This window comes from Maylandia zebra, linkage group LG10 (genome assembly GCF_041146795.1).
Source record: "Maylandia zebra isolate NMK-2024a linkage group LG10, Mzebra_GT3a, whole genome shotgun sequence".
Classification (NCBI taxonomy): domain Eukaryota; kingdom Metazoa; phylum Chordata; class Actinopteri; order Cichliformes; family Cichlidae; genus Maylandia; species Maylandia zebra.
In genome coordinates this window covers 21,655,275-21,683,228 of record NC_135176.1, presented here as the reverse complement: position 1 = coordinate 21,683,228, position 27,954 = coordinate 21,655,275, and the positions used below count along the sequence as shown (strand labels likewise).

The window sequence follows — 27,954 nt, the reverse complement described above, 5'->3', positions numbered from 1 at the left end:
TCGGTATATTTAACAATATATATTTCCATTGTCAATGTACATTCCATTTCGACATAAGCTTTCTTCACAAACAAAAAGTTGGCATCTAAATAAATACTATATAAAATAGAACTTCAAAATAAATATATCTATAAAGGGAACCTTTTATATGAGATTTTTGTCTTTTTGTTATATCTACACAAAACAAAAGCACAGATCTTGTTTCTCAATACCCAACAATGACATTGTAAAGGTATAAAAGAATGGAGTAGCATCACCCAACTGTTTGAGACCTTTCCTCTTGTTTGGGTTTAAATAAAAAAAAAAAAGAAAAAAGGAAAAGAAAAGAAAACCGTGTTCACAAATGAATGACACACAGGGGGATTGGTGTGTAAAAGTCACAGCGTAAAGAAAAGGTTTTAATGTTTGAGCTGTTGGATGATTATTCCACACCTTAAACAGGATAGCGAGCACGTGATTGTATAAAGCCAACATGAAGTTAGGAGCATTGCTTTTGCAGTGATGGAGCTGAGTAACAGCAAAAGAAGAAAAGAAAAAAGGCAGCAACTGTTGGAAATAAATGTCCTCTGGTGAGAAGAGATGGCGCAGAACACAACTGGAGAGGAAAAACCAAGTCGAGAGTGAAAGAGAGACAGACATGTCTTTCCATGTCTCTGTGGTATGACAAGTTTATGCACAGCAGCTGTGTTTGTCAATCATGGAAGGTCAGGGATGTTTGTTGGGCAATTTCTCGGGGCAGGAAAGAGAGAAGCGAGGAAGAAAGAAAAGCAAGAAGAGAAAAAGAGGGAGCTGAAACACCGAGGAGTAACGGCAGGAAATGGGCTGATGGGGGTAGATTGTGCTCCCTGTGTGGATTCAATGAGTCCACAGTCTTTAGGACTCGGAGAGGAACCAGGGAATTAGCTTAGCCTCTCGACTGCTAATGAGCCATGGATAGCATAAACAGCAGGAGTTTTTTTCTGCTTCTTCTCCTTTTTTTTTCTTCTTTAATTTATTGCCGGGCACACTTTTCTAAATCAAGTGCTAGTAATAGAAACGTCTGTTATTTCTGTTACCCCTTTCCCCAACCTTCTTCTTGAAACTCTCCTTTTTTCCTTTTCCTCACAACCACAAAAACATCGTATTCTTACCCTCAAAATATATATCTAATATATTCTCTATATATTTTGTACTGAATCGTAGCTATAATGTACCATGCAATCTTTCAAGGACATTTAAAAGTGTCTTCTAAAGAACACAAATGTTGTGAAACTATTTACAGCAAATAACATTTCACCTGCATAGCTCTAGTACTAAATATATTGTCAAAACATTTGTGATTTTTGCTGCCCACCTAGAGACGACCAGGCATTTGCCCGGTCCCACGACCAATCCCATTTTGGCACCTTTTCTCTCAGGCTGAATTGCTAGGTTTTGAAAATATTGCCTCATACATTAAAGACTAAGGACCATGTGTGTTTTTTCCCTCCCTTTCCCCCCGTCTGATAGCTTTGTGCAACTAGACAAGTACAAGTAAAAGCAAAGTTAGGCACCCTAATGAAAGTCACAGGTCCGATGTGAAGCAGAGATGTGTGTTATGGAGTCGCAAAGACAGTACGCTTTTATGCCAAACGGAAATGGCCATCTGTATTAAAGGGCAGCCCACCTTTAATAATGACCAGCTGCCGTCAACACCACGTGGCCAGACTGGCGTGACTGTGATCATTCTGACAGGAAAAGCATGCTACTGTATAACAGCTTCCTTTGGCAAAGTCCTAAAAATGTCACGCAAGCCACAAAAATAGACTTTAAGAATTAAAAAAAGAGGCTATTCAACGTATGCAGCTACGTGGCATAATGATTTAAACGTGATGAAGACGCTCTGTGTGTGGGGGCAGTGGGGTGGGGACTAAATGTAGTGCACACCAACGTAATGTGAGATAGCTGAGGTGGTTAATACTGTGCTTTAGTACATCCTTTAAGGGGTTTGCGTCTTCCTAAAAAGGTTGTGCAAGTGGCAGGTTTACTCTACAAAGGCTGACTGCAGACATACACAACAGCGACTTTGCTATGCCTTCTCTTCCCCCTCTTTGCTCTCTATCACTTGCACCCCCTCTCGTCTGGAAACACTTTTTTCTGGCCAGTTTGTCTCTAGCTTAGCTTACTCGTTTTAAATGATTCACTCTTGCCTTTTTGCCCCTAAATATTTCTTTGCCTTTTTGTTTTTTTTGTGCAAAGAGGAAGTAGACCAGGCTCTTAGGCAGTTTAGTAATCAACATGCGGTGTAGGCCAAGTTCTAGAGAGGATTACTGTAACTGTCCCTGAGAAGGTTGAGTGTACTTTACTTTTTTTTTTCTTTAAACACATTTCTCTACTACAAATCGACTTCTAGTACAGTGGGTAACCATTAGACTAAAGCATGCAAGTCATGACATGCATTATGTCAAAGGTGACTGGTGAACAGCATTCAAAATATTTGAGAATGTCTAGGCTTCACCACCTCGTAGTGGAAAACACACTGTAAGGTGATCATCTCAACTGCTTATGCACAATACATGGTGAGAGTTAAGGGGAATTGCTATTATTTTAAAGTCTAGAAAGGTTTGTTTTTACAGCTCCACTCTGGACATAAAAACTCAATGGAGATCAAATGTTAGCAATACCAAGGTAGCATCTTTCAGGTGTAAGAGAGGGGAAACGCTAAAAGATTGGTGGCCACGATAACCTTGGAGCGAGTGAGTAGTTAAAAGTGTTAGTTTCACTCCTGCAATGGCCTGTCATTGAAACCACGCTATAGATAATCACTTGTTTTCATGTTTAACGCTGGGCTGTGCTTTTGGGTTGGGGTGGGGAGTGGGGGGTGGGGGCTAAGTATAGATATTAACCATCCATCAATAATTTCTATGTATTCTGTGGATCAGCAACCAGCTTCTGTTTAGTAAGCATTACAAAATTAGCTGAGAAATATTGAGCAGCAGAGAGGTACAATGACTTTGTGCCTACGGCCATCTTCGCAAAACACAAATACCAGTCCCACAAGCTTGTCTCTTGTTCTTTTGTCACTCTTACAAAGAAGAACAAAAACATCTCAGAGGGCCTGTTGGCTATTCCTACTTGCCACCTCCCTCATATAAGGCCCATTTTTGATCATACACCCTATTAAACATCTTTGTACCTTTGTTTTACATAAGTCATCTTCCAGCAGTTTAACGGGATAGTTTAATGGGTTGGTGTTGGATTGTCCAATCCATAGAGAGCAAACAAGTATGGTATAGTCCAGTCCACTTTTTTTTTTTTTTTTTTAGCAAGGTCACCACCACACAGTTTGGTCCACTATCATGATCCCTGCTGCTGCTTCTCCAGAGTGCCAGATTTTGCTTCTGTGGCTCCACTTTTACACACGGGGACACTCACGCCGCTCTGTGAGTTTTTACAGCGGCAGCCAGGCCTGCTAATATTGTCATAACATTTCTGTCCCAGTTTGGCTAGGCCCATCGCTGGTAGATAGCAAACCAGGCAAGGCAGGACGAAAGAAAGGGCAGCCATGAAGGACCAGCGTGCACAACAGTTGGCCTGCGAGCACGAGCAGGGCTTGTCGGCACAGGAGCCCTCATCATCCTCGTCTTCGGTGCAGTGGTAGAAGATCCCTTTGACCAGGCACATGCAGGTGGCGGTATCTACCATGCTCTGAGCAGAGCACAGGCACTCCTGGTTGCAGACCCAGCAAGAAGGAAGGGTTCGGGGAAGTGTGCATTCTGTGCACCTGCACTTCCCACAGTGCTCGCAAAGAAGGAGGTGCTTCTTCTCGGTCGGAGAGGAAGGAATCACTGCCAACCCTTGCTGACCTCCAACGGAGCATACACCTCCCACAGGCATCTTTGCGGACTTGAGGTCAAGGGATTTAGAGGAGGAGGAGCAGGACGAAGCAGAGGAGGAAGAAGTGAGGACCTTAGATTCTGAGGAACTGAAGCAGCCTGGAGTTTGGGTAGTGATTGTACTGATGGGGCCGGGGTGAGGGTGCAATTTAGGGTGGTGGTCCACTGTTGGAGTGGGCGCAGCGTGTTCCAGCAGCCTCTGGTCAGATGAGGTACTGCTGCTGCTGCTGATAGAGCTGGGCCTTCCACTGAAGGAAATCCAAGGGTGGGTGGTGGTGTCCTGATGAAGGTGGGGCTCGCACCTACTATGCTGGGGAGGTTGGTGTTGGTGATTGTGATGATGGTTGTGGTTTGCACCAAGAAAGGCTTCTTGATTCTGACCTAGCCAGGTGATTCTTGGGTTCAAAGATTTCTGGCTGGGAGGCTGCTGAGAAACAACAGCAGGGCTGTCAATGTAATCGTTCTCCACGTGTGATGACTTTATCTGGTCGATGGGGTAAATAGTGACAGGGTGCTGAAGACGACCGTAGGGCACACGACTGTCCAGCAGGGGTTGAGATATGAGGGAGGAGGACACTCCGGGGATGTGGTGGGGAACCCTGGACTCCATATGTAGGCTGGTGCCTCGACTTCTCTCTAAAGCAGCATTTAGCAATACTGCAGAAACAGATACAAAAGAGACATTTAAGACTAATCTCATCTTAAAATATAAAAAAAATGGCAATAAACTAGAGAATTAAAGATGGTTAGATGTCAGATCAACACCTCTAACAGCATGCGAACGTGACATTTGATATAAGTAGTTCACTTCACAGAAAACAAATACTGAATCTTTAAAACAAGTCTCTCCATAGAAATCTTTTTTTTCTCCAGACCGGATCTTTGCAATTATTTGAATGTAGAGTTTCCAAACCATGGTGATTTTTAGACTGAATACCGACAGGGTATTCAGTCTAAGCCTCCTCCATTCTAACTTTGACATTAGAACAATAGAAGTTGGGCTCTCACTGCCTCCCCTCCAAAGAGCAGGGAGCACCAGAGAGCAGGGTTTGCATGCAAAAGACTCAAAGATGCAAAACAAGGCAAAGTAACAAGAAGGTTGCCAGAAAAGAGACTTCAACGGTGACTAAATGAATGCAAGAGGCAAAGGAAATTAGGTCTTTTTATAGAATCACAGCTATTTCATGTAATACAAGTTGACCTAATGTTGTATTTTTAAATTTGATCTGTCAGTGTGCAAACTGCATAAACACGAATCTGAATCAGAGATCAGACCCTGGGATTTGTGAATGGGGCTGATTTTATGAACTGCAGTTTTTTGTGAATGGGCTGCTGGCTGCACTCGGTGTTGCAAGCATGAATCAAGACGCTCCAGTCATGGTGAGGCTGAAAGAAATCGGTTTCATCCGTTTCATCAATGAGCGCTCGGCAGATTTATTTTATCCATTTTATTTACATATATATTGACGAAAAGCAGCTCACCGACCTACTGTCTACAGTATTCATTTGGGTTACCTTATAACAAAATATACCGACGAAAAAATCAGCTTGTTCAGATCATTTTCGTTTGATTATGCTCGTCTTGTGATTTATTGGGCTTGCGCACATCACCCAGCAAATATATACATCTGTATTATTTTTTCGTAAATGTATCAGTGGTAGACACAGCTTTGCTTGACCGTCAGCTGTCAGTGTGATTCTCCCATTCCTCATATTTTCAGAAGCCCGGTTGAGAAACCTGTTGCGACATAGCTGGCACCGACACAAGCGCTTGTGATCGTCAAATCTAGACTATTATAAGCTCCAAGCCGGAACTATGCGTGTGCAAGCCCGAATGTGTGCGTGTGTGTGTCTATGTGTGTGCGCGTCCCTCCCTACATGTCAATGACTGAGTCATAAAAACCGGAGGCGGCAGCTCGACTTACACAAATAGCATGTTTATATAGGCGTTATAAGCAGGTATTCAAACAGTTTTTGTAAAATGTCAAAAAAAAAACACAAGCTTAATAAAGGAAATGGTACATTGCGTGCCACCAGACACGGGAATGTAGAGTCGTTTTGATAGGCGGCTGTTCGGTGCGTAGCTGTGTGTGTAAAGCTGGACATTATACGTCCACGGCACTCAAAAAACCAAAACGCAAAAAACAACAACAACAACAAATGCATTGTAGAAAATTAATACAAGATTTGTCGCAGCCAATGGGCTAAAACGAAAAAACTAATGGCATAAACACCTGACACCATCGATGGCGTGCCAGCCAGGCAGTCGCTGCAGAGCGAGAAGGACACACGCAACCGAACCGCCCGAGAGATAAACGTACCTACAGGCTTTGGAGAGAAGGGCGAATCACGCAGAGATTGAAGTGTGGGTCTGCCCCGCTGCTTTTTATTGTGTCTTTGAAAAAAAATAAAGACAAGAAAAAAAAAAGGGGGGGGGGGGGGGGGGGATGTACGAAGCGATGCGACAGCCGCTGAAATGCGTATTTGATATTAAAAAAAAGAAAGAAAAGAAAAAAAGCGGCGGTTTGGACTACGCGTCGTTCTCCATCTCTGATACCTTCACCTTGCTTTTGGTCCGAAGTCGGTGGTTAAATATTGACCTAAACTGCAAACCCTCGGAAACAGCTTGTTGCAAAATAGAATTTGCAGGAGCGTTTTAGTGCACGCGATTGAGTAGACTGAGAGGACCAGTCAAGTGAAGGCAACACTGAACAGTACCGAACAGTTTCTCTTTACAGTGACACACTTACTAGTTACAAACATCTAGAGATGAAAGAAAGGAAAAACACGAGAGGTGATCACTTACTGTTGTTTCAGGATACAATTTTCATCTCTCCGCTGCGCGCGACGTTTACGCACAGGCTTTATTCCAAGGCAGCGAGTAGCTCCAGGAATAATGGATAAAGATAAGTCCAAACTTTACAGGGTAATAAGAACAAGGTATGGGGACGGCGAACTGGTGCCCCGCACTATTCTCCACTCGCTGGTGCATAAAAGACGACTGCGGTTGTGGACTCGGAGCTTTGGATATGATGTTGCAACCACCGAGGGGGAGGGAAGTGAGTTTTTATGAATGGGAGGGTAGAGGAAAGGAAAGGGACGGCACTGCGCAGATGCCTGGTCTTTTTTTCTCTGTTTTTTTGTGAATGGCAGGGCCGCGCGACTGGGGAGGGCTGAAATGCGGATGTTACATTTTTATGAATGGGGAGGACTCCGAATAGCATTGCGCAGGCGCCATACCTACGTTTTTATGAATGGGAAGAAATAGCGAATGAGGCGTGTGTGTAAGAAAAAGGAGGGGGCGAGGAAATGAGAAGGAGGTGGGGGGGGGTTTTGGTCACAAGGGCAATGTCAGGCCTGATTTACATAAAGAGTGGGCTCTGATGTCCCCCCCACCCTTTTATCCCCCTAATTTATTTATATACGAAGCCAGCGATGCTACATGTTGTTATGATTATAATATGGTAACAGAAAGGCGATAGAGCGGAATATGAGTGGGCCAAATCTGCAATGAATTAATTAATTTTTTTTCATTGAAGGCAGATATGATCTCTGGTATTGATTCTGACGAATGGATGGCGACCTGTGTCTAATGGAAAACATGCAGATGCAGAAAAACAATACATACCAGAATCTGCGAGAATATAAAACGTTTAATAAATATAGTGTACGTCTGAGGTTTATTTTTTTGCCTCATTCAGCGGATTCTCAACGAGGATATCAAGATACCGGAGGTCACATGCCTCTGCTCGATTAGACTTCATAATAGCCGCTCCCCTTGTGTTCCTGTTCCAGCTAAAGACATTTATTGCGAACAAGGACATGCCCTTCCTTCCTCGGCAACAATGTGAGGTATGACTACAGCCTCTCTGGCAATGTTAAAAAAAAAAGAAAGAAAAAAAGGAGAAGATGAGGAGGAGGAGGAGGGGTAGGAGAACGGCGGGGGGTTTAACGCCTACTCTGAAACACAAACCAGCATGAGGGCAGGCAGGATTCACAAAAGGACAGGATGTTGTTGATTTGTACCGAAACCACACGGAGGAAATGAGTGCGAATTTCCTTTCTCACTGACATCCTAGTGTGTGTGTGTGTGTGTGTGTGTGTGTGTGTGTGTGTGTGTGTGTGTGTGTGTGTGTGTGTGTGTGTGTGTGTGTGTGTGTGTTTCCCTGCAAACTCCCCACCACTATCCTACCTCCCCTCCCTCAGCTTGGGGCTTTTAACCAGTCAAAGGTTAACAGTTGCCCTATTATCCATTTGCACTCATCACCATGGAAACCACTACATCTCCAAATTGGGATTATTGTTTTGAAGAAAAAGGAGGAAGAAAAAGTAGGAGACATACGAAAACAATCACACCTGCAAAGAATAGCCTATTATTTAATTTACATTGCATAAATGACTAAGTTTAAGAGAACTTTTGCAGCTTCTTGTAGTCTCTTGTTTTGCTCTGGTGGGAGTCATTTTATAAGATCAACATACTTGGACCACATTTTTTTGTGGAGCTTTGGCTCTGTACGCCACCACAGTGAATTTTAAATCAAACCATCAAGATATGATTGAAGTGCAGGTTTTAATCAGATCTATTTCTAAAATGGCCATTAAACCCATTTGAATTAAAACAGAAAGTCTGCATTTTATTCATATCTTAACAGTTTGATTTCAAATTCACTGGCGGTGGTGTACAAAATTACAAATATCTTACCACTGTCTAAATGCTTATAGACCTAAACATATAAATGAGTCTATAAATCGATGAAGTGTCACCTCATCATGGTGAAGCGGTGTGCAAACCTGTGTGGTCCCAGGAATTGTATTGTTTTGCCCATGGTAGTGTCTGCCAAGGTGAGAAGCTAGAGTAAGTGCGATTCACAAGATCCCCTTGACGAAGAAAACAATGGTCCTCGTTACTGCTCCCAGAACAGGATTATTGAGGCCACTCTCTGCATCCAGTTCTGGGGGAGGGGCTTATCTCACAAGGCCTAGCCTGAATGTGCCGTATGGGCTAGCCCTCATGTGGGCCTACATATACAGAAAAGGCCATAGGGGTCCATAGCAGTCAGAAGTCAGGGCTTTGGTGGTTGTGATCTCCAGTTGCTGAAACTGGATTTTGATACATGGAATGTCACCTCTCGGGTGGAGAGGGAGCCTAAGCTGGTGCATGAGGCTGAGAGATATTAGCTAGATATAGTTGGGCTTACCTGAGTGGAGAGTTTGAGTTCTGGAGCCAGTCTTCTGGAGAGGGGCTGGACTACTCAGTGCTGGAGTTGCCCTCGGTGCATTGGGATTTTTACCAGTGAATGAGAGTCTTGCTTTCCTGTATCTTTGGGTCAACGCACTTGTAGCCCAGATGAAAAATATCATACTTATTCTCTTTATATTAACTGTCCACATCAACAAGCGTCGTATTTCCTATGACCATTGAATGCACCTCTCAGTTCACCCCACGTGAGGGCACCTAGCTCAGCAACCAATCAGAGCCTACCCAGGCCGCATTGACCCTGTCAGCCAGGAAGTGAGGTGGAGGTGCATGGTGTCCCGGGTTTTTCTTATCTCAGCAAGAGGAGTGGAGGCATCTGCTACTCAAACCGAGAAATCCACGGACAAAAGAGAGGAAAACTCAGGATTGAGAGGAAGGAAAGCCAGCCTACTTACCTGCTGGAAGTCCGGAGTCGAGTGGCTGGATGAAGGAGAGAGGCAACGTCGGTAAGACGAGTGTTGTTCTGATGGAAAAAACTTGTAGAGACTTACCGTCGCGATCATGCTAATGCTAGCTCGGTGTCTCACAGGCTAACCACTCACCTTTCATCCGGAGAGCTGCTGGAATTCCAACGCCAGTGTGTGTTGGGCTTTTGTGAAACAGAGCAACGGTGAGCAACATGTTCTTAGCTGCTCTAAAGCTAATTTTTGTCAGTTCACTGTGAGTTTAAAGTAATCTAGAGGGTAATTTTTAGTGCATTTCTCTCTCACGAATAGGCCTATAGTGTGGAGAAATTAAGCACACTGCTTTAATGCCTCTGAACTGAACTCACATGTATATTTTGTTGCTTATTTGCACATAGTTCTGAATTTGTTATGGTGTATTGTATTTTGAGTGTCAATGGTTACTTACCATAAGTATTGTTTAATTAATGTTTACATGAATAGAGAAATATTTGAGCAACTTAGATGTTTAGTTCTCATATTTGATATGCTTGAAAATTGAATGTTGTACAACAGAACTGTGAGATTTGATAAGATTTAAGATGTTGATGCAATGAATATGAGGTGATGCAATATTTTGATTTTGTATTTTAACCTTAAACAAGGCATCTGAAACAGACTGATTAGAATGTACATTTTATGACCTGGATTATAGGTCAGGTTTTTTGGAGAGGACGGAAAAGTCCAAGGACCAGGACGATATTCTGGTTGTGATAGATGGCGAGCCAACCACTTTGAGGACGATCTACCCCAAAGAAGATACACACCACACACTCATACATTCCAGTTACATTCACAAGGACCTTTGAAGTTGGCTATCGCCAGCTTAACTCTAAATTCTTAAAGGGCCCCAACGAGTACTTTTATTTTGTTGAGTGTGCACACTATTTATTTTATTTTATACTTTATCTGTACAAATTGGACAAATACCTGTTATACTTTGTAACAATACAAGAGTGGCTACTCAAAAGTTAACATTGTGTCCAGGTCATTATTGCTGCTCAATACTTTGGCTCCATACGAATTTGGTGTCTTCTGATTCTGGCCAGGGTCTTATTACGAGCCCAAGTAATTATTGCGCTGTAATTCACCTTTATACCTTAAAGTTGGTTACAGAAGTGGCGAGCCAGCCAGGAGCCAATTGATTTGAGCATCAATATTGAGGCAATGACCAGCATGGATTTCATACAAAAGTCTGGTGTCAAAATACCTAATGCGGTTGTTGTCGCTGGGATAACACAGGTATCTGAGAAAGATGAACAGGTCATTGACTTTCTGAAACAGTATGGTAAAATCACAAGAGTCCTTTTTGTTGATGATTCACTGTCCAACTTCTACCAAAACCTGATCGTAGAATACTCTAGCAGTTCAGCCTTAGAAGGTTTAGAACCTCGTTTACCATACACATACACAGCACAAGCTGATCCCAGCGTTGTCTATGAAATTAAAACACTCAGTAGCATGTACACTACCACGGTTGGGAGTAATGTTACAAAAACCTACTTGGCGGAACTCAAGGAACTAGCCAAGCTGAGTGGCAAAGACTACGGTGAGGTGCTGAAGGAGATGATGTGTCAGATTGGGGAGGATGTTGAAGCCATGCGACCTACCACTGAAGAACCTTCTCCCACGTATGTCGAGACCACTGTTGTACCTCCGCCCGCTTCTAAAGAGCGACAGTGTCACACCTCACATTCAGATGTTACACCAAGTGATACTGGTGCCACTGATGATGTTCCCCTCACTAATGGAAGGAGAGCAGCGTCCCTCTCAGTAAGTGACTTGAACCCACCTGACATTCAGAAGGTTGTGGTAGAACATATCGTACGAAGGCAAGATGTTGTCCCACACATCCAGTCCCAGGTGAGACTCCGTTCCTTCTCCGGTAAGGTTCCCAGACCTAACAATGAAACTGATTATGACACATGGCGCACACAAATTGAACTGCTCCAAAATGATCCCAGCATGTCCCCCCTGCAAATATCCAGAAAGATCCATGAGAGCCTGCTCCCACCAGCAGCTGATATAGTTAAGAGTTTGCGGCCTGAGTCACCACCTGTGACTTATTTGCAGCTTCTAGATTCAGCCTTTGGCACTGTAGAAGATGGTGAGGAACTTTTCGCTCAATTCCTGAACACCCTTCAAGATCCAGGTGAGAAGTCATCCACTTACCTTCACCGGCTACAGCTAGCATTAAACAGAGCCATGAAGAGGGGGGGAGTCACATGTGAAGAAGTGGACAAACATCTACTTAAACAGTTCTGCAGGGGATGTTGGGACAACGACCTACTCAGCGCCCTGCAACTTGAGCAAAAGAAGAGCAGCCCACCCCAATTCTCAGACCTGTTGTTAATGATTCGCTCTGAGGAAGATCGACAGCAAGCAAAAACTAACCGTATGAGAAAACACATTGGCACCACAAAGCAGAGAACTCAGTTACAGTTCCAGGGTGCACATGTTTGTGAACCAGAGGAGGAACATGGGAGTAGCATTGCTGCTATTGAGGATCTGCGAAAGCAGGTGGCGAGTCTGCAAAGTCAACTAACTACATTCATGTCACAGAAAAGAACAAAGTTTGCAAACAGCAAGGACCCTGCAGGGAAGCCGCAGAGTAAGATGTCAAAGCCACATGGTGTAGATGGACATATGCAAAGACAGACTTCAAAGAGGCAAAGGGGCAGACCCAAGCCCTGGTATTGTTTCAACTGCGGTGAAGATGGACATATCGCTCCATGCTGTGTTGACCCCGCTAACCCCAACCTAGTAGCAGAAAAAAAGAAGCAGTTGGAGGAGAAACAGCGCCAGTGGGAAGCGCGAGATTGTACAGATTCACCTTTAAACATCTAACAGTTCCTGTTGTGGGACAAACAGGAGCTGAGGAGAGTCAACAACGTCCCTCAGACGTAAACAATGGTGACAAAATCACAGCTGAGGTTAACAAAGTAAGTACCCCAGCAAAGACTGTCAAAGCACAAACATGTTCTGGCTTAAACCATTCAGAGCAGAACCAATCTTTCCAACTCCCTAAACAGTTGATTGGTACCAGAAGTACAGCTCAAGTGACTGTGAGAGGTGAAGAAGTCAACTGTCTTCTTGACTCAGGCTCCCAAGTTACCACTGTTCCTGAGTCATTTTACCAGCAGCACCTTTCAGAGCAAAAGATCAAGCCACTACATGACCTCTTAGAAGTGGAAGGTGCTAATGGCCAGCTAGTGCCTTACTTTGGCTATATAGAAATGACCATAACTTTTCCAAAGGACTTTATAGGTGTTCCAGTAGATGTAAACACACTTGCTTTAATCGTCCCTGACACTTCACAATCCCTCATGCTCATAGGCACAAACACCCTAGATGTACTGTTCGACATCTACTCAGAGACTGACTTAGCCAATCGTCAACCCCTCCCACATGGCTACAAAGTAGTCTTCAAAATCATTGAGTTGAGACGGAAGCAGACAAGTGACACCCATCAGGGGGTAGTGAAGCTACTTGGCAAGATGCCTCAAGTCATTCCAGCTGGTTCAACTGTAGTAGTGGAGGGAGTCGCCCTTGGCGAGGGCCTTCAGGATGAAAAATCAGTTGTAATTGAGTACCCATCATCGTCCCCCTTGCCCGGTGGCCTGCTACTTAAAGCCGGTCTGGTGGACTTTCCCCAGCGGCGGCCCCACAAGTTGCCAGTTGTTATAAGCAACGAGTCTGACCACGACATTGTCATCCCTGCCAAGTGTACTATTGCAGAGGTTAGTGCTTATCAGACCATCCTATTAAAGGAACACAACAAGACCAAACAGTCAGAACTATCCCAGAGAACTCCAGAGACTCCGTCTTTCCAAGAGCCCACCATAACCTTCAATTTTGGTGACTCCCCAGTTCCATTGGAATGGAAACAGCGCATCACTCAGCAGCTCAGCGGCATGCCTGAGGTGTTTGCACAGCACGACCTGGATTTTGGCCGGACGGACCAGGTGCGACATCATATAAAACTTTCGGATGGCACGCCTTTCAAACTACGTGCCCGGCCAATCCACCCACGGGACATTGAGGCTGTCCGGAAGCACATTCAGGAACTCCTTGATGCAGGAGTTATTAGAGAGTCAGAGTCCCCATTTGCGTCACCCATAGTGGTAGTCCGGAAAAAGAACGGCCAAGTCCGGTTGTGCATCGATTATAGGCGTCTAAACCTTCAGACTATAAAAGATGCGTACAGCCTTCCGAAGCTAGAGGACACATTCTCAGCCCTCAATGGTTCACAGTGGTTCTCTGTTCTTGATCTAAAATCAGGGTACTACCAGATCGAGGTCGAAGAAGCAGACAAACCGAAGACGGCCTTTGTGTGCCCTCTCGGCTTCTGGGAGTTCAACAGAATGCCTCAGGGTGTAACGAACGCCCCCAGCACGTTCCAGCGGTTAATGGAGCGGTGCATGGGGGATATGCATTTGAAGGATGCATTGGTCTTTCTTGATGACGTGATAGTATTCTCCCGAACCCTTGAGGAACACGAAGAAAGACTCATGAAAGTGCTCACTCGTCTAAAAGAGTTTGGGTTAAAGCTGTCACCAGAGAAATGTGTCTTCTTCCAGACTTCAGTCCGTTATCTGGGACATGTGGTCTCCAGAAATGGAGTTCGGACTGACCCTGAGAAGATTTCGGCCCTTAAAACATGGCCTGTCCCACAGACCCTGCGAGAGTTAAAGTCGTTCCTTGGTTTTGCTGGGTATTATAGAAGGTTCGTTAAGGGGTATTCCAGCATTGTGAAACCTCTCCACAACTTAACTTCGGGGTACCCACCTAGCCACAAGAAATCAAAAGTAAACGCAAGACAAAGTGCACATCAGTACCATGACCCAAAAGACCCTTTCGGAGGTCGCTGGACGCCAGCTTGCCAGGAAGCCTTCGAGTCAGTCATCCAAAGTCTCACCACTGCCCCTGTACTTGCCTTCGCCGACCCCCAGAAACCCTATATACTGCACACCGACGCCAGTACCACCGGGCTTGGTGCTGTATTGTATCAGGAGCAAGAGGGACAACTTAGAGTCATAGGCTATGCAAGTAGAGGGCTGTCACGGAGCGAAAATCGCTATCCAGCGCACAAGTTGGAGTTTCTGGCGCTCAAGTGGTCAGTTACAGAAAAGTTCAGCGACTATCTCTACGGCAACCACTTCACTGTTGTAACGGATAGTAATCCGCTGACTTACATTCTGACTTCAGCAAAACTTGACGCAACTAGCTATAGGTGGCTAGCAGCACTGTCCACATTCTCTTTCAAACTCCTCTATCGTCCAGGGAAGCAGAATGGAGATGCGGATGGATTATCACGCAGACCACATGGAGGGCTAGCGGACGACCTGAAATCACAAAAAGAGATTGAACGCATACAACAGTTCACTCAAGATCACCTTTGTGATCCAGACAACATCAATGCTGTAAATCAGTCTGTGGTGAAAGCAATCTGTGAGAGGCAGTTCACCTACAGCGTCAGTCCTGACAATGAAAGAGAGGCAGATGCAGATTGTGTTGCCTTGGTGGAGGTGCTTGCTGTGTCTCCTAGTGCTGTACCTGATAGCTATGGGCAAGAGGAACAGTTTGGAGGTCTGCCAACCATTCCCCATCTAACTGAGGCAGAGCTGGCAGACGAGCAAAGAGCCGATCAGTGTATAAAGCATGTTATTTCTCAGATCGAATATGGGGACACACCACCTCCAACCGTGCGCACACAGCTCCCTGAGCTTCCACTGCTCCTCCGAGAGCTTAACCGTCTTGAGCTCCGCAACAATGTCTTGTACCGGCGACGCCAAGAGAGGTCCCAGAAAACCTACCAGCTTGTACTTCCAGCTGAGCTTCGCAACACAGTTCTCACCAGCCTGCATGACCATATGGGTCACATGGGAGTCGACCGTACACTGGACCTTGTAAGGTCAAGATTTTATTGGCCAAGGATGGCTTTGGACGTGGAAAGGAAAGTGAAGACGTGTGGCAGGTGCGTGCGGAGGAAAGCACGGCCTGAAAGAGCGGCCCCCTTGGTCAACATTAATACGACACGACCTCTTGAACTCTTGTGCATGGACTTCTTGTCCCTGGAAGCTGACAGGAGTGGAACCAAAGATATATTGGTGATCACGGACCACTTCACTAAATTTGCAGTTGCTATCCCAACACCTAATCAAAAGGCCCGCACAGTGGCAAGGTGTCTGTGGGAGAACTTTATGGTACACTATGGCATCCCAGAAAAATTGCATAGTGACCAGGGTCCAGATTTCGAGTCCCGCACAATCAAGGAGCTCTGTCAGGTGGCTGGTATCCACAAGGTGAGGACAACCCCATACCATCCTAGGGGCAATCCTGTGGAACGATTTAATCGTACCTTGCTTGATATGCTGGGAACTCTCCGTGATCAAGATAAGTCCTGTTGGCGTGACCATGTAAGACCCCTGGTCCACGCTTATAACTGCACCAGGAATGAAGTGACTGGTTTCTCCCCGTACGAACTGATGTTCGGACGCCAACCTCGGTTGCCAGTTGACCTTGCATTCAACCTGCCAGTGCAAGAGGAACAACACTCATCTCACTCTGAATATGTGCAAAAACTCAAGTCACGTCTCAAAGAAAGCTACAAGTTAGCTATGGACAAGGCTGCAAAGATGGCTCACAAGAACAAAATGAGGTTTGACAGACATGTAACTGCATCAGACTTGGAAGCTGGAGATCGGGTATTGGTCAGGAATGTCCGTATCCGGGGCAAACATAAGATTTCAGACAAGTGGGAACACACTGTGCATGTAGTGGTGAGAAGGGCAGGCAACCTCCCAGTATATACAGTTAAGCCTGAAAACAAAGATGGTCCCCTAAGAACACTACACCGGGATCTGTTGCTACCATGTGGCTACCTACCTGTGGAGGAAAGCAGTGAGCATGTACAGAAGCCAGTGTCACGCAGGCCAAGAACCCGTGCAAATCCAGCGCTAGAGGAAGAGAACTCCTCAGACGAAGAAGATGATTTGCTCATTCCTGTTTGGTTGAGTTCCCCTGTCCACACAGTGAGTGAGAGTCCTGTAAATGTTCCTGATATTGACAACCCACCTGTTTTTGACAGCCAATCTGATTTTGGCAACATACCTGATATGCCTAACAGTACTACAGATGATACTGAGTACTTATCTACCAATGGAGTCACACCGACCGAACAAGTGGATGAAATAACCTTAACTGAAACTGACTCACCTGTTGATGACCCAGACGTCCAAGAAAGGCAACTTCCATTTCAGGAGGCTGGCACCAGAGGTGCGAATTCTGAGGAGAGAGTGGAGGAGATAGTCCCAGTGGATACAAGGGAAAACATGGATACAAATGATTCTGTAAGGAGATCTGAGAGAAACCGTCGTCCGCCACGACGGCTTGACTATACGGAGCTAGGCAATCCTCTGATCACTGCAGCAAAATCATTCTTGCAAGGACTGTCTTCAGCTTGGGCCGATGTCATCAGTGATGGTGAAGAGCCTGCTTCGCCCTCTTCCTTGACCCGTCAAATAATCATCATTTAACTGTCTACCATGCACAGGGACGTGCATGAGTTCAGGAGGGGAGGGTGTAGCCCAGATGAAAAATATCATACTTATTCTCTTTATATTAACTGTCCACATCAACAAGCGTCGTATTTCCTATGACCATTGAATGCACCTCTCAGTTCACCCCACGTGAGGGCACCTAGCTCAGCAACCAATCAGAGCCTACCCAGGCCGCATTGACCCTGTCAGCCAGGAAGTGAGGTGGAGGTGCATGGTGTCCCGGGTTTTTCTTATCTCAGCAAGAGGAGTGGAGGCATCTGCTACTCAAACCGAGAAATCCACGGACAAAAGAGAGGAAAACTCAGGATTGAGAGGAAGGAAAGCCAGCCTACTTACCTGCTGGAAGTCCGGAGTCGAGTGGCTGGATGAAGGAGAGAGGCAACGTCGGTAAGACGAGTGTTGTTCTGATGGAAAAAACTTGTAGAGACTTACCGTCGCGATCATGCTAATGCTAGCTCGGTGTCTCACAGGCTAACCACTCACCTTTCATCCGGAGAGCTGCTGGAATTCCAACGCCAGTGTGTGTTGGGCTTTTGTGAAACAGAGCAACGGTGAGCAACATGTTCTTAGCTGCTCTAAAGCTAATTTTTGTCAGTTCACTGTGAGTTTAAAGTAATCTAGAGGGTAATTTTTAGTGCATTTCTCTCTCACGAATAGGCCTATAGTGTGGAGAAATTAAGCACACTGCTTTAATGCCTCTGAACTGAACTCACATGTATATTTTGTTGCTTATTTGCACATAGTTCTGAATTTGTTATGGTGTATTGTATTTTGAGTGTCAATGGTTACTTACCATAAGTATTGTTTAATTAATGTTTACATGAATAGAGAAATATTTGAGCAACTTAGATGTTTAGTTCTCATATTTGATATGCTTGAAAATTGAATGTTGTACAACAGAACTGTGAGATTTGATAAGATTTAAGATGTTGATGCAATGAATATGAGGTGATGCAATATTTTGATTTTGTATTTTAACCTTAAACAAGGCATCTGAAACAGACTGATTAGAATGTACATTTTATGACCTGGATTATAGGTCAGGTTTTTTGGAGAGGACGGAAAAGTCCAAGGACCAGGACGATATTCTGGTTGTGATAGATGGCGAGCCAACCACTTTGAGGACGATCTACCCCAAAGAAGATACACACCACACACTCATACATTCCAGTTACATTCACAAGGACCTTTGAAGTTGGCTATCGCCAGCTTAACTCTAAATTCTTAAAGGGCCCCAACGAGTACTTTTATTTTGTTGAGTGTGCACACTATTTATTTTATTTTATACTTTATCTGTACAAATTGGACAAATACCTGTTATACTTTGTAACAATACAAGAGTGGCTACTCAAAAGTTAACATTGTGTCCAGGTCATTATTGCTGCTCAATACTTTGGCTCCATACGAATTTGGTGTCTTCTGATTCTGGCCAGGGTCTTATTACGAGCCCAAGTAATTATTGCGCTGTAATTCACCTTTATACCTTAAAGTTGGTTACACACTGGCTTTGACTGTTGTTTGTGCAGAATGAGTTCAGAGCGCGCGGGCATATTGGAGTCACTGGTGGTTTAGGTTGCCTTTTCTGGGGATGCCATTGACCTACTGGGTGACATGAAAGGGCCACGATAGGCTGGCCCAATCGGAACCTGGCTGGTGTTATGTTACTGGACCTCTGCTGGTCACATGTTCTTCATTCTCACTGTTCGAGCATAAGGATGTCACCAAGAGAAGAACTGAACTGTCAGTTGATCAGGTGGTGGGGGAGGATGATAAAACAGGTTGGGAAAGGAACTTGGCTGGTGAAACTCTGGAGATTTGAGGATAGGGCAGTAGCTGAAGCAAAAAACTTGGATGTGAGGGACATTTACCGTGGACATGGAACAAGACTATTGGTTAGCCTCAAGGAGATTGTGTCAACCCATCAGGTGACTCAGGACTAGGAAGCAGTTTCCTAACCATTTGGGATCAGGTGCTGCTGAACTCAACCTAGTCAGCTGGTGGAAAGAATAATTCAAGGAGCCCCTGAATCCTGCTGATGCACCTTCTGTATTGGGAATAAATTGCCCATTGCTGTAGCTGAGTTCACCAAGGTAATTAAAAACTCCACAGCAGCCAGGCCCCTGGGGTTGATTTGATTTGCCTGAAGTCCCTTAAGGCTCTGGATGTTGTGCAGCTGTTCTGTTTGTAGATCAGTGGACCAGCTCTTTATCCTCTCAAGAATCTACATGTGTTTTGTAGACCTCGAGGAAGCATTTGAGTTCATACTTTGGGCAGTGCGTCGGAAATATGGGTTAAAGGGCTCAGTGTTATGGGCTCTTTGACCCCTGTTCAGCTGTAGTGAGAGCTTGTATTGCATTGCTGGCAATAAATCAGACTAATTCCTGGTGACAGGTGCACTCTGCCAGGACTGTCCTTTGTCATTGATTCTGTTAATAATTTTTATGTTGTGCGACACCTCAGTTGAGGTGGTTCGGGGTTCAGAGTAGGATGTCTCCTGGGTGAGATGCTAGAGATATGTTGAGCTGGAAGGAGGCCTTTGGAGCCAGCCTAGAACAGACTGTGACTGTGACTGTATCTCTCAGCTGGTTTAAGAACATTTTGGTTTCCCCTCCAGAAAAGCTGGAGGAGGTGGCTGAAATGGAGGAGGTCATCTCTTCCTAGACTGCTCTCTCCTCTGATCCATATTTGGAGAAGTGGGGAAAAATAGATGAATGGACCATGACAGTGTGCTGGCTTGTTAGTCTGCAGGGATATTTTCAGTGTAAAGCTATCTTAAAAGAGTACTGTAAAAAAAAACCCAAAAAACTGAAGACATAATAAAACATTAGGAAATGGCGGCCTCCTTTTCCTTTAGCTCACATTTTTGTATGTCTCTTGCACACACAGATGTGCAGACATGCACAAAGACACACACTGTGGATACTTGAAGATTTCTGTCTGCAGCTGGCTGGTTTCCAGGCATGGCCCACATGAAGTGCTCGTTGAATTGTAGATTTCTCATCGGTGTGATCATCCAGGCATACATGCACAGAAGGAAAGGCCCGGATTTCTCTCCAGAGTCTTCCCTCCCTACTTTTCTTCCTGCCACATCTGCTGGCTACTGCTGTGAGTTTGAGATTAGCCCCATCTGCTTCACGAGCAGTTTGACATACTTAATGTTAAAAGTATTTTCTACCATGTCACTGAGTAAACTTTGGAAAGTCTTCATTATTTGTAATGTAAAATACTTCTACTGTATGAATTGTTATCCTCAGCTTTGTTTTCGATGTGCTCCAATCCCCAAATGTCTCAGTCTAAATCAAATTACAGCATCAGTACACCTTTTGCTTATCACTTAGGTCTGTCTGTCTTTGTTTTTCACTAATCTGTTGCTGTTTGTCTGTCTAATATTTCCTGACTCTATCTGTATTTGTGTGTCTTAGCATGTTAACGGTGTTAGGTGACGGCCCTTCAATGCAAATCACAGTAACAGCTTTACAGGGTACTCACACCTTAAATCTAAAGCTTCCTCTTGCAGGTAAACCACCATTTATTTTTTCTGCCCACCCCTTCCCCTGTTTCACGTTTTAAAATCTTTCAACAATTAACACCAGTTGTGTGGGGCTCATGCAGAAATACAAACTCAAGAGTTTGAATACTTTCATAGTGCATTCCAAGGTCACACCATGTTTGTATGCTCACAGCTTTCCCCAAACACATGAAATAGCTGTGGAGCAAGAATCAACCTTGAGAAATAGATTTATAACCAATGATGAAGAAATGTTAATTAAACATTCACAATCAGCTGCAATTGAACAAAATTTGCCCATCAGAAATCTGAAGTTGATTACACAATACCAGCAGGAAAAAGCCTGCATTTTAAAATCAAATACAAATGTCAATAAAAACCACAGCTCCACATAAATCCTCAGCTCACTTTAGAGCTCTGTCACTTAGTTGGCAAATTTCCTCTGTCTACTTCCTGTAAATATTTGAGTTGTTAAGGAGTACTCAGCAGTCCAATTCAACCTCCTGGCTGTAGGCAGGGGACCTTTGGTGCATTCAGAAAGATGACTATTTCCTACAAATCCCCACAACTCTGTTTGCTTGTTATGGTATTGTGCCTGGCTGTGGAGCAGAGTGTTTGCTAGTCAAATTTACAAAAGCATGTTGATGCAAAAATACTCCTCCCACAAATTTTCATGTTATTTATCTGTTGTGATATTTAAATGTTTGCATCAATATATGAGTGTTAGCAGGAGTAACCGTGCTTTACGGAAAGCTTGCGAATAAAGATATTGTCATATTTTTGGCAAATAGACCAAAAAAAAAACCCCCCACTACTTTTGGCTCCTTCTTTGAGTTTTTAAGCCACATGCCCCTTCTGTCCCAAAGGAGATTGGCGTTTCTAAACCAGCAGCTTTTTACTTGCTAAACAAATTTGCAAACCACTACAATAAAACACCAATTAGACAGCATACTGAAATCTCCATTAATTTGAGTGACAATTGTTGAAATAGTTCACAAAAAAGTACGAACTAGTGGCTTAATGATTGAAACTAAAGTAACTGATAGGTGAACTTGTTGCTAAACCACTAAAAAGCTGGTAGAAAAACAAAAAAAGACGACACTAAAACAAAACACACCAGAGGGAGTGAATAAAACAATGCATCATTTTCTAAAAGCAGTAACAGATACACACCTAAGACTGGCAAAACATACTGAAAACACAATTAAAAAGGTAAAAACAGAGTAATAAATAAACACATTAAATAAGTAGCTAAAAATAAAACTGATACTATGTAGACACTGAGGTAAATCAAAGAAATGCGTAGTTATTGGTTGTGCTAATGGCCAGACTTGATAGGAGCAGTATTTATTTGAATCAGTATTGACTTGTGAGCCTCGTAAACGTTATAGTTTGTCATAGATTCCATGTATTTTGAAAATGTATGATGGTGTCAGTAAGGGTGTATTTTAAGGGATTGTGAGGGAATGCCAGGCAAAAAAACCCCATTGGAAATCATTGCACCAGAGCAGATCACCAGTATGTGTTTTTCTTAAGTCTTACAGTAAGAGTGGGTTTTTCTTAAACAGTAGGGTAAGATTAGAGCCAAAGCTAACAGAATTCGCAAATGTAATGATGTGTTAACTTACAGTAACACTCAAGACGAGCAAGCCGAGAGCTGCATTGTAGGAAACACTATAGTTTGCCTACAGTAAAATCTTGACCATGAGGCCAGGTAGCCCAACTCCTCAAATATTGACTTCCTTCCTCGCTGCCCGCCTGCTCGGGGTGTGTGTTTGTGTGCTTTGGAGTCAGGAGAGGTGTGTGGTAAGAGAGGTAGGAAGGGGTGGTGGGGGAGCATGTATGTGTGGTTGTGTGAGTCTGTGTGTCCACATCCATCAAAATAAAGAGTCTGATGACTTTGGCCTGCCCTCATTGCACCATAATAGGATACATTAGACCTAATTCACTTAGAGCCATTAGAGAGCTCAAAAATTCCTGTAAAGGAAAAACAAGACAGAGGCCAAATGAGCTGCACTGGGTCTGCTGCCACAGGAGTTTTACAACAGATTGATTTGTAACAGCATCCCATTGTATTCATTTTAATCAAACGTATTTGTAGACTTTGGGAAATCAAATGTTCTTGTTCCATTTGACTTAAAAATTTGTTTTGCTCTATAAGTTGAAATCGTTCCTAACTTCAAATTACAAAGAAACTGCCAGTAAAAAAACATTTCTTTCAGCAAGTGCAGTATTGACTTGTCGTCCAACCAATTGAATCGTTTTGCAAATATTGTGTATTACTTCTGCTTCGTGCTAGAATATTTTCACTTGTAATATCTTCTTCATAATATATATATATATATGGTTTAACGTTGGAATATTTAACATACCATAAGTGCATTAATTTGACTTATTTCTTTTAATGTCTGTTTTTCATGTTTGTATTTTAATAGGACATCTGTAGCTAAACCATATTCTATCCAGGTTCTTTTATCAGGTTTTCAGTTGGGCTGGAGCCTATAGCAGACGCAATGTTACACCCTAGACAGGTCACCAATCTGTCACCAGGTGAGCACGTAGAGATAGACAACCATTCAAACTCACATTCATGTTGATGGGCATGTGTTTGGACTGTGGGAGCAAGCTGGAGTACCTGGAGAGAACATGCAAACAAAGAAAGACCACGGCCTGGAATCAAACCCTGGAGACACAGTTGTTCTAACAAAGCAGAATGAAAATAGCCCTTATTTTACCAAAGCCAATATATTTTTTGCCAGTCTGGTCAGTGCTTATATGACTTTATTCCAGACAAATCTTGTAACCGATTATTTGACATGGCTGTGCAGGAAGAAAATGGGTTTTCTCCTTGTAGTTTAACATCCACAAAGCCTTCTCCCTTCACAGAACTTTATCCAGTCAGCAGTTATTTTTTTTCCTGAGAGGCCATTGCAGAAAATAAAGGCTCTTATGATCTGACTTTGTTACCTTTAAGAGAATATCAAGAAACACGTTGTTTAGCATAAACATTTATCTATAGTTGCAAGAACATTATATTAAGCAAAAGCCATATGCTGTGATCAGTTAATTTATATTTTCACATGTGACGAATTGCACATGAATTAAATGTAGGTTTAAAATCTATCAGGTTAAAGTCTATGAGCCTGATGACTCAAGCTTGAAGATCCCTGACCTTGAGGTTGAGTAGACTATATTTTAATGACTTGGCATCCATGTTGGTCGCAAACAAGACCCTGATTTTATGTCAGCTGCAGGGGTACTGCACTGTTGCTGACCCTGACCTCTGAACTTCCTGGGCTGGTGGAAAAGCAATAAAAAATTCTCTGCAGGGATCAATGAAACCATCTAATTAAAACACTGTGATACATTTGTGATACAACACTGTAGACCATAACATGTAAGGCAAACAAATGTCAAGCATCCATCCATCCATCCATCCATCCATCCATCCATCCATCCATCCATCCATCCATCCATCCGCTTATTCAACCAGAGTTGCTGAAGGCTTTTTAAGCTGCCACAGGGCAAAAAAGCAGTGCCAGTCTACTACAAACACAGAGACACAGAGAAACCATTCACACATATTAATCTTCGTTTTCCAACATGCTATTGCTGGAATGTGCTCAACTCAGTTGTGACATAATACAGTTATGTCAATAATTTGTTGCACAAAGATAGATTTTGTGTAATTTTGTGTATACCATCTCAGTGGATTTTAAATCAAACACACAATAGACCTCAGAAGACAATTGAAATGCATGTTCGCAGAATTATTACCATGGTTAAGGAAAACAACTTCACAACATCTAACCAAGTCAAGAAATCTCTTGAGGTGGAATGTGTATCATTATTAAGTTCTTCAATTAAGAGATGCATTTAAGAAGGGGAGTATAGAGGGTTTACAACAAGATGCAACCCGTTGGTTACACTGATGTACAAGAAGGTCAAATTAGACTTTGCAGTGGAAGCGCGGAGAAAGGAGGGACCAGATCGTGATTGAAAGAATACCCCATTATCTGTCAAACATGATGAAGGTAATGTTACAGCATGGGCATGTGTTGCTGCCAGTGTAACCGTGTCATTAGTGTTTATTGATGATAGAAGTAACATAATGAATTGTGAAGTGTACAGGGCTATACTCTGCTCAGATTCAGACAGATGCTTCAGAACTGACTGGACAGTGCTTCACAATGCAAATAGATAGTGATCGAAGCACACTGTAAAAGAAACCCAAGAGTTTCTCAGGAGAAAGAAATGGGATTTTCTTCAATAGTCAAGGCAGACACCTGCTCTCAAGCCAACAGAACACGTGTTTCAGTAATTACATACAAAACTGAAGGCAAAGACCCACAACACAGTATCTAGTGATGTCAGTGAGACTTTAGACTTCATATTTATCACAGTCACTTTCATCTAATCACTAAAATCTGTTCTTATATTTTAAATTATGTTAGTTTGTCCAATTACTTTTGGGGGAACTACATAAAAATGTCTGTAATTACAAAACAGTAAATGTAATAATTTTGTTCCTTTGAATTAAAGCTGAACTTTTGCACTTTTATTATATTTCAATTGATTTACAATCCACAGTGGTGCTATAAAAAGGTAACATTGGAAAAAGTTGTCATTGTCCAACAAGTTATGGATATAACTCTACATCCACCTTCTAACTTCTAGCATTAGTCCTGCTCACATCCATCTCAATACTTAAATTGCAAAAATTGTTTCTTTTCTTTTTTTGTTACGGCAAATAAGACATATTTAATGACAAAAAGGCAGACTCCAAGACCAACAGCTCCAATGGTATTTTTAAGTTAAAAGAGCATATTTTTAATCACTTTTTCAATAAAGTTAGGCCACAGTTTCACATGCGAACTCTGTCTGTAAAATGAAAATGTGATTTTTGCATCCTTCAGATGTACGTTCTGTATGGAACGCCTTTCATTGTTGGGTTTGAAAACAAAGTGTTCATATCCTTTCCACATTTTCCTGCCCCAGCCCTGCGCTATACCAAACACTGGAAAAGCTATTTTTGAACAGGGCCATCATTTAAACCCTAATGGAAACTCTGTTTTGTAGGGGGGTTTTTTTGAAGAAAAGATGCAGCAGACATTGTGGCATCACTGACTAACTTCTGTGTTTAGTCAAGTACAATATTATTTTCAGCATCTTTTGACCTGCTTTTGTCTGGCCCTGCTGTTTCTACATTTGACCTCTTAAACACAACAACAGTAAACATATACATTGCACAGTATATATAGTAAACAGAGCATTTACATACTACATTTACTCTATATGTACAAGCACTGAAGTCATCCATAAAAATCTATGAATAGCTAGTACAAGCAGAAATCACACATGAACACACATCCCTAACTTGGCCCTCCAACACTGTTTCCAGAGTCAACTGGTTGGCTGATATTATGTCTAATTTCAGGCATGTAATTAGTGTGTAGCCTGCTTTGGTTCTGTCTGGGGCAGCGTCGAGACTGCGTGTGTATGTAAGGGCGGTGTGCGCTTTTACTATATGTGTGTGTGAGTGTGTGCGAGCTGTGTGTGCGAGTATATGTCTGATGTTGGCTAGCACCAAAGAATGGGATGCAGACTACACGGCTTAAAGCTGAAAAAACACTTTACTGAACACACACATACATACACACTCTCAGGTCAATCCTTGGTACCCTTGTGCCAGGAATACTCGAGCAGTAATACACAAATAGCAAAGAACAACCGAATGGGGCGATGTGTTTTACCAGACAGCCACAAAACATACACATGCCTCATATTAAAACTCGTGCATCTGCCAAACTAAGGTGGAAGACAACTAAAAACGTCTTACATTTGTAAGACTTGTTCCAGCAAATTTGAGAGAGTGTTCCTAAATTAAAGGCTTTCTTGTGTAACTTGTTATACTCTGTCGGCATAGAAAAGCTCACAGACATTTACAAACTCATCGGCTGAGTTTGAGTAGGGTAAAGACATTTTGGCGTGCAAACACCTTCAGTCAATTTTTCATCCCATCTGTGTCGGGTATATGTATGTATGTACATTATCTTGGAGTTCCTGGATGATATGTGTGTACAGTGACACTTGGAATGCCCAGAATGTGAGGTGTGGTGAGGAGGAAGCCCCGCCTCTGACGGCAGGTCACGCTATAGTAATTGGTTGGTCCCTAGGGGTCAGAGTGCAGTTGGGGTCCTGTCGCTCCATTGAAGAAAGGTCAGAGGTCAACTTCCACTGGAGCTCTTCTTTCCTCCTCTCGCTCAGCAGGGCTCTTCCAGGTTACACGAGAGCCGCAAAATCAAAGCTGAAGTGTTTTCAGGGCTTTTCAAAAGAGCAGAATAAAAGCTTTCTCTCTGCACGCGTGCAAGAAAAGTGGAAAAAAGGTGGAAACTAGTACATGACCACAGCTGACAAAATGAACTACTAATCTGAAAATATTTAAACCCTGAAGCAACTTCATTATTAGTTTTAGTGTGTAAGACAAATGACTCCCAATGGCAGGATGCAATTGTCAACTTTTACTGAGAAATTACATACATTATTTATACGATTTACCAGTTACATGTTTGAAACAAATGTTATTACTGGTTCAGTGATGACTTGAATTAATGAAGTGTCCTAGATGAAAGAAGCTCAAGCAGAACTATGTTTTTCCCCCATAATGTATATCAATGTGAAGGGTGAATGATGCTTTTTATACAACCTCTGTTTTTGCTGATTAACAGCTTTAAAGCTTTAAACTTATCTGGAGTTTGTAGTGTTAGTTTTGTAACCGATCTCTCAACTTTGATGCAGGTATTTCTAACTTTTCCTATCTCGTGACTAACAGTTACCGTCGTCTTAATTTGTAAAACAGGTGACTCATACTATTATACATAGTTCAAAATTAGTTTCCATTTCCAATAATCTCACCAGCATGTGCCACTGATTTTCTTATACTCAAAAAAGAAAACACAGCCTCTTTAAAAAAACTAAACATCACATAAATAATATACTAAAAAAATTGTATCAGGTCTTAAAATTAGGTAAATACAACCGCAGCTGAAATACAAAACATGAATATTATACTGCATCATTTATTTTATTTTATTTTTTCTGAAAAACTAAGCCGAAATGCTAAAAAGACGTGTGTGAAAAACAAAGTACACCATTACTCCTTCCATAGAAATTAAGAGGAATCAAATGTCTTTGACTTACTGATTATCAGCAGTTGTAAGCACCTCTATACAAGCTGAAGTTTTGGTAGCGTGCTGGTCTCGAGCATTCAGAAGTGTGTTAATAGAACACCAAGGAGCAAAGACACAAACAGTGATCTTAGAGACTACCT

General features: G+C 42.9%; 2 protein-coding genes across 6 annotated transcripts; one reads left to right on the top strand and one right to left on the bottom strand.

Annotated features, from left to right (window-relative positions):
• Nucleotides 1–27,916, bottom strand: spry4 (sprouty homolog 4 (Drosophila)). Of its 3 annotated transcripts, none has more exons than XM_004550353.6 (2): nucleotides 27,825–27,899; nucleotides 1–4,511 (listed from the first exon to the last, which is right to left on the bottom strand). In XM_004550353.6, the coding sequence occupies exon 2, from the start codon at nucleotides 4,462–4,464 to the stop codon at nucleotides 3,316–3,318; it is 1,149 nt and encodes a 382-aa protein (XP_004550410.1). In that variant the 5' UTR covers nucleotides 4,465–4,511; nucleotides 27,825–27,899; the 3' UTR covers nucleotides 1–3,315. The 3 variants fall into 3 exon arrangements, 2 of the variants coding, with proteins under 2 accessions (XP_004550410.1, XP_004550408.1); XM_004550351.6 differs by lacking the exon at nucleotides 27,825–27,899 and adding an exon at nucleotides 6,661–6,978; XR_001167541.2 differs by lacking the exon at nucleotides 1–4,511 and adding an exon at nucleotides 26,239–26,948 and having other exon boundaries at nucleotides 27,825–27,916.
• Nucleotides 9,202–18,475, top strand: LOC112430145 (retrovirus-related Pol polyprotein from transposon opus). 3 transcript variants are annotated; one of them, XM_076889337.1, is made up of 5 exons: nucleotides 9,202–9,557; nucleotides 9,641–9,721; nucleotides 10,210–17,503; nucleotides 17,587–17,667; nucleotides 18,156–18,475. In XM_076889337.1, the coding sequence occupies exon 3, from the start codon at nucleotides 12,791–12,793 to the stop codon at nucleotides 17,090–17,092; it is 4,302 nt and encodes a 1,433-aa protein (XP_076745452.1). In that variant the 5' UTR covers nucleotides 9,202–9,557; nucleotides 9,641–9,721; nucleotides 10,210–12,790; the 3' UTR covers nucleotides 17,093–17,503; nucleotides 17,587–17,667; nucleotides 18,156–18,475. The 3 variants fall into 3 exon arrangements, with proteins under 3 accessions (XP_076745452.1, XP_076745454.1, XP_076745453.1); XM_076889339.1 differs by lacking the exon at nucleotides 9,641–9,721; XM_076889338.1 differs by lacking the exon at nucleotides 17,587–17,667.
• Nucleotides 27,917–27,954: the final 38 nt, after the last annotated feature.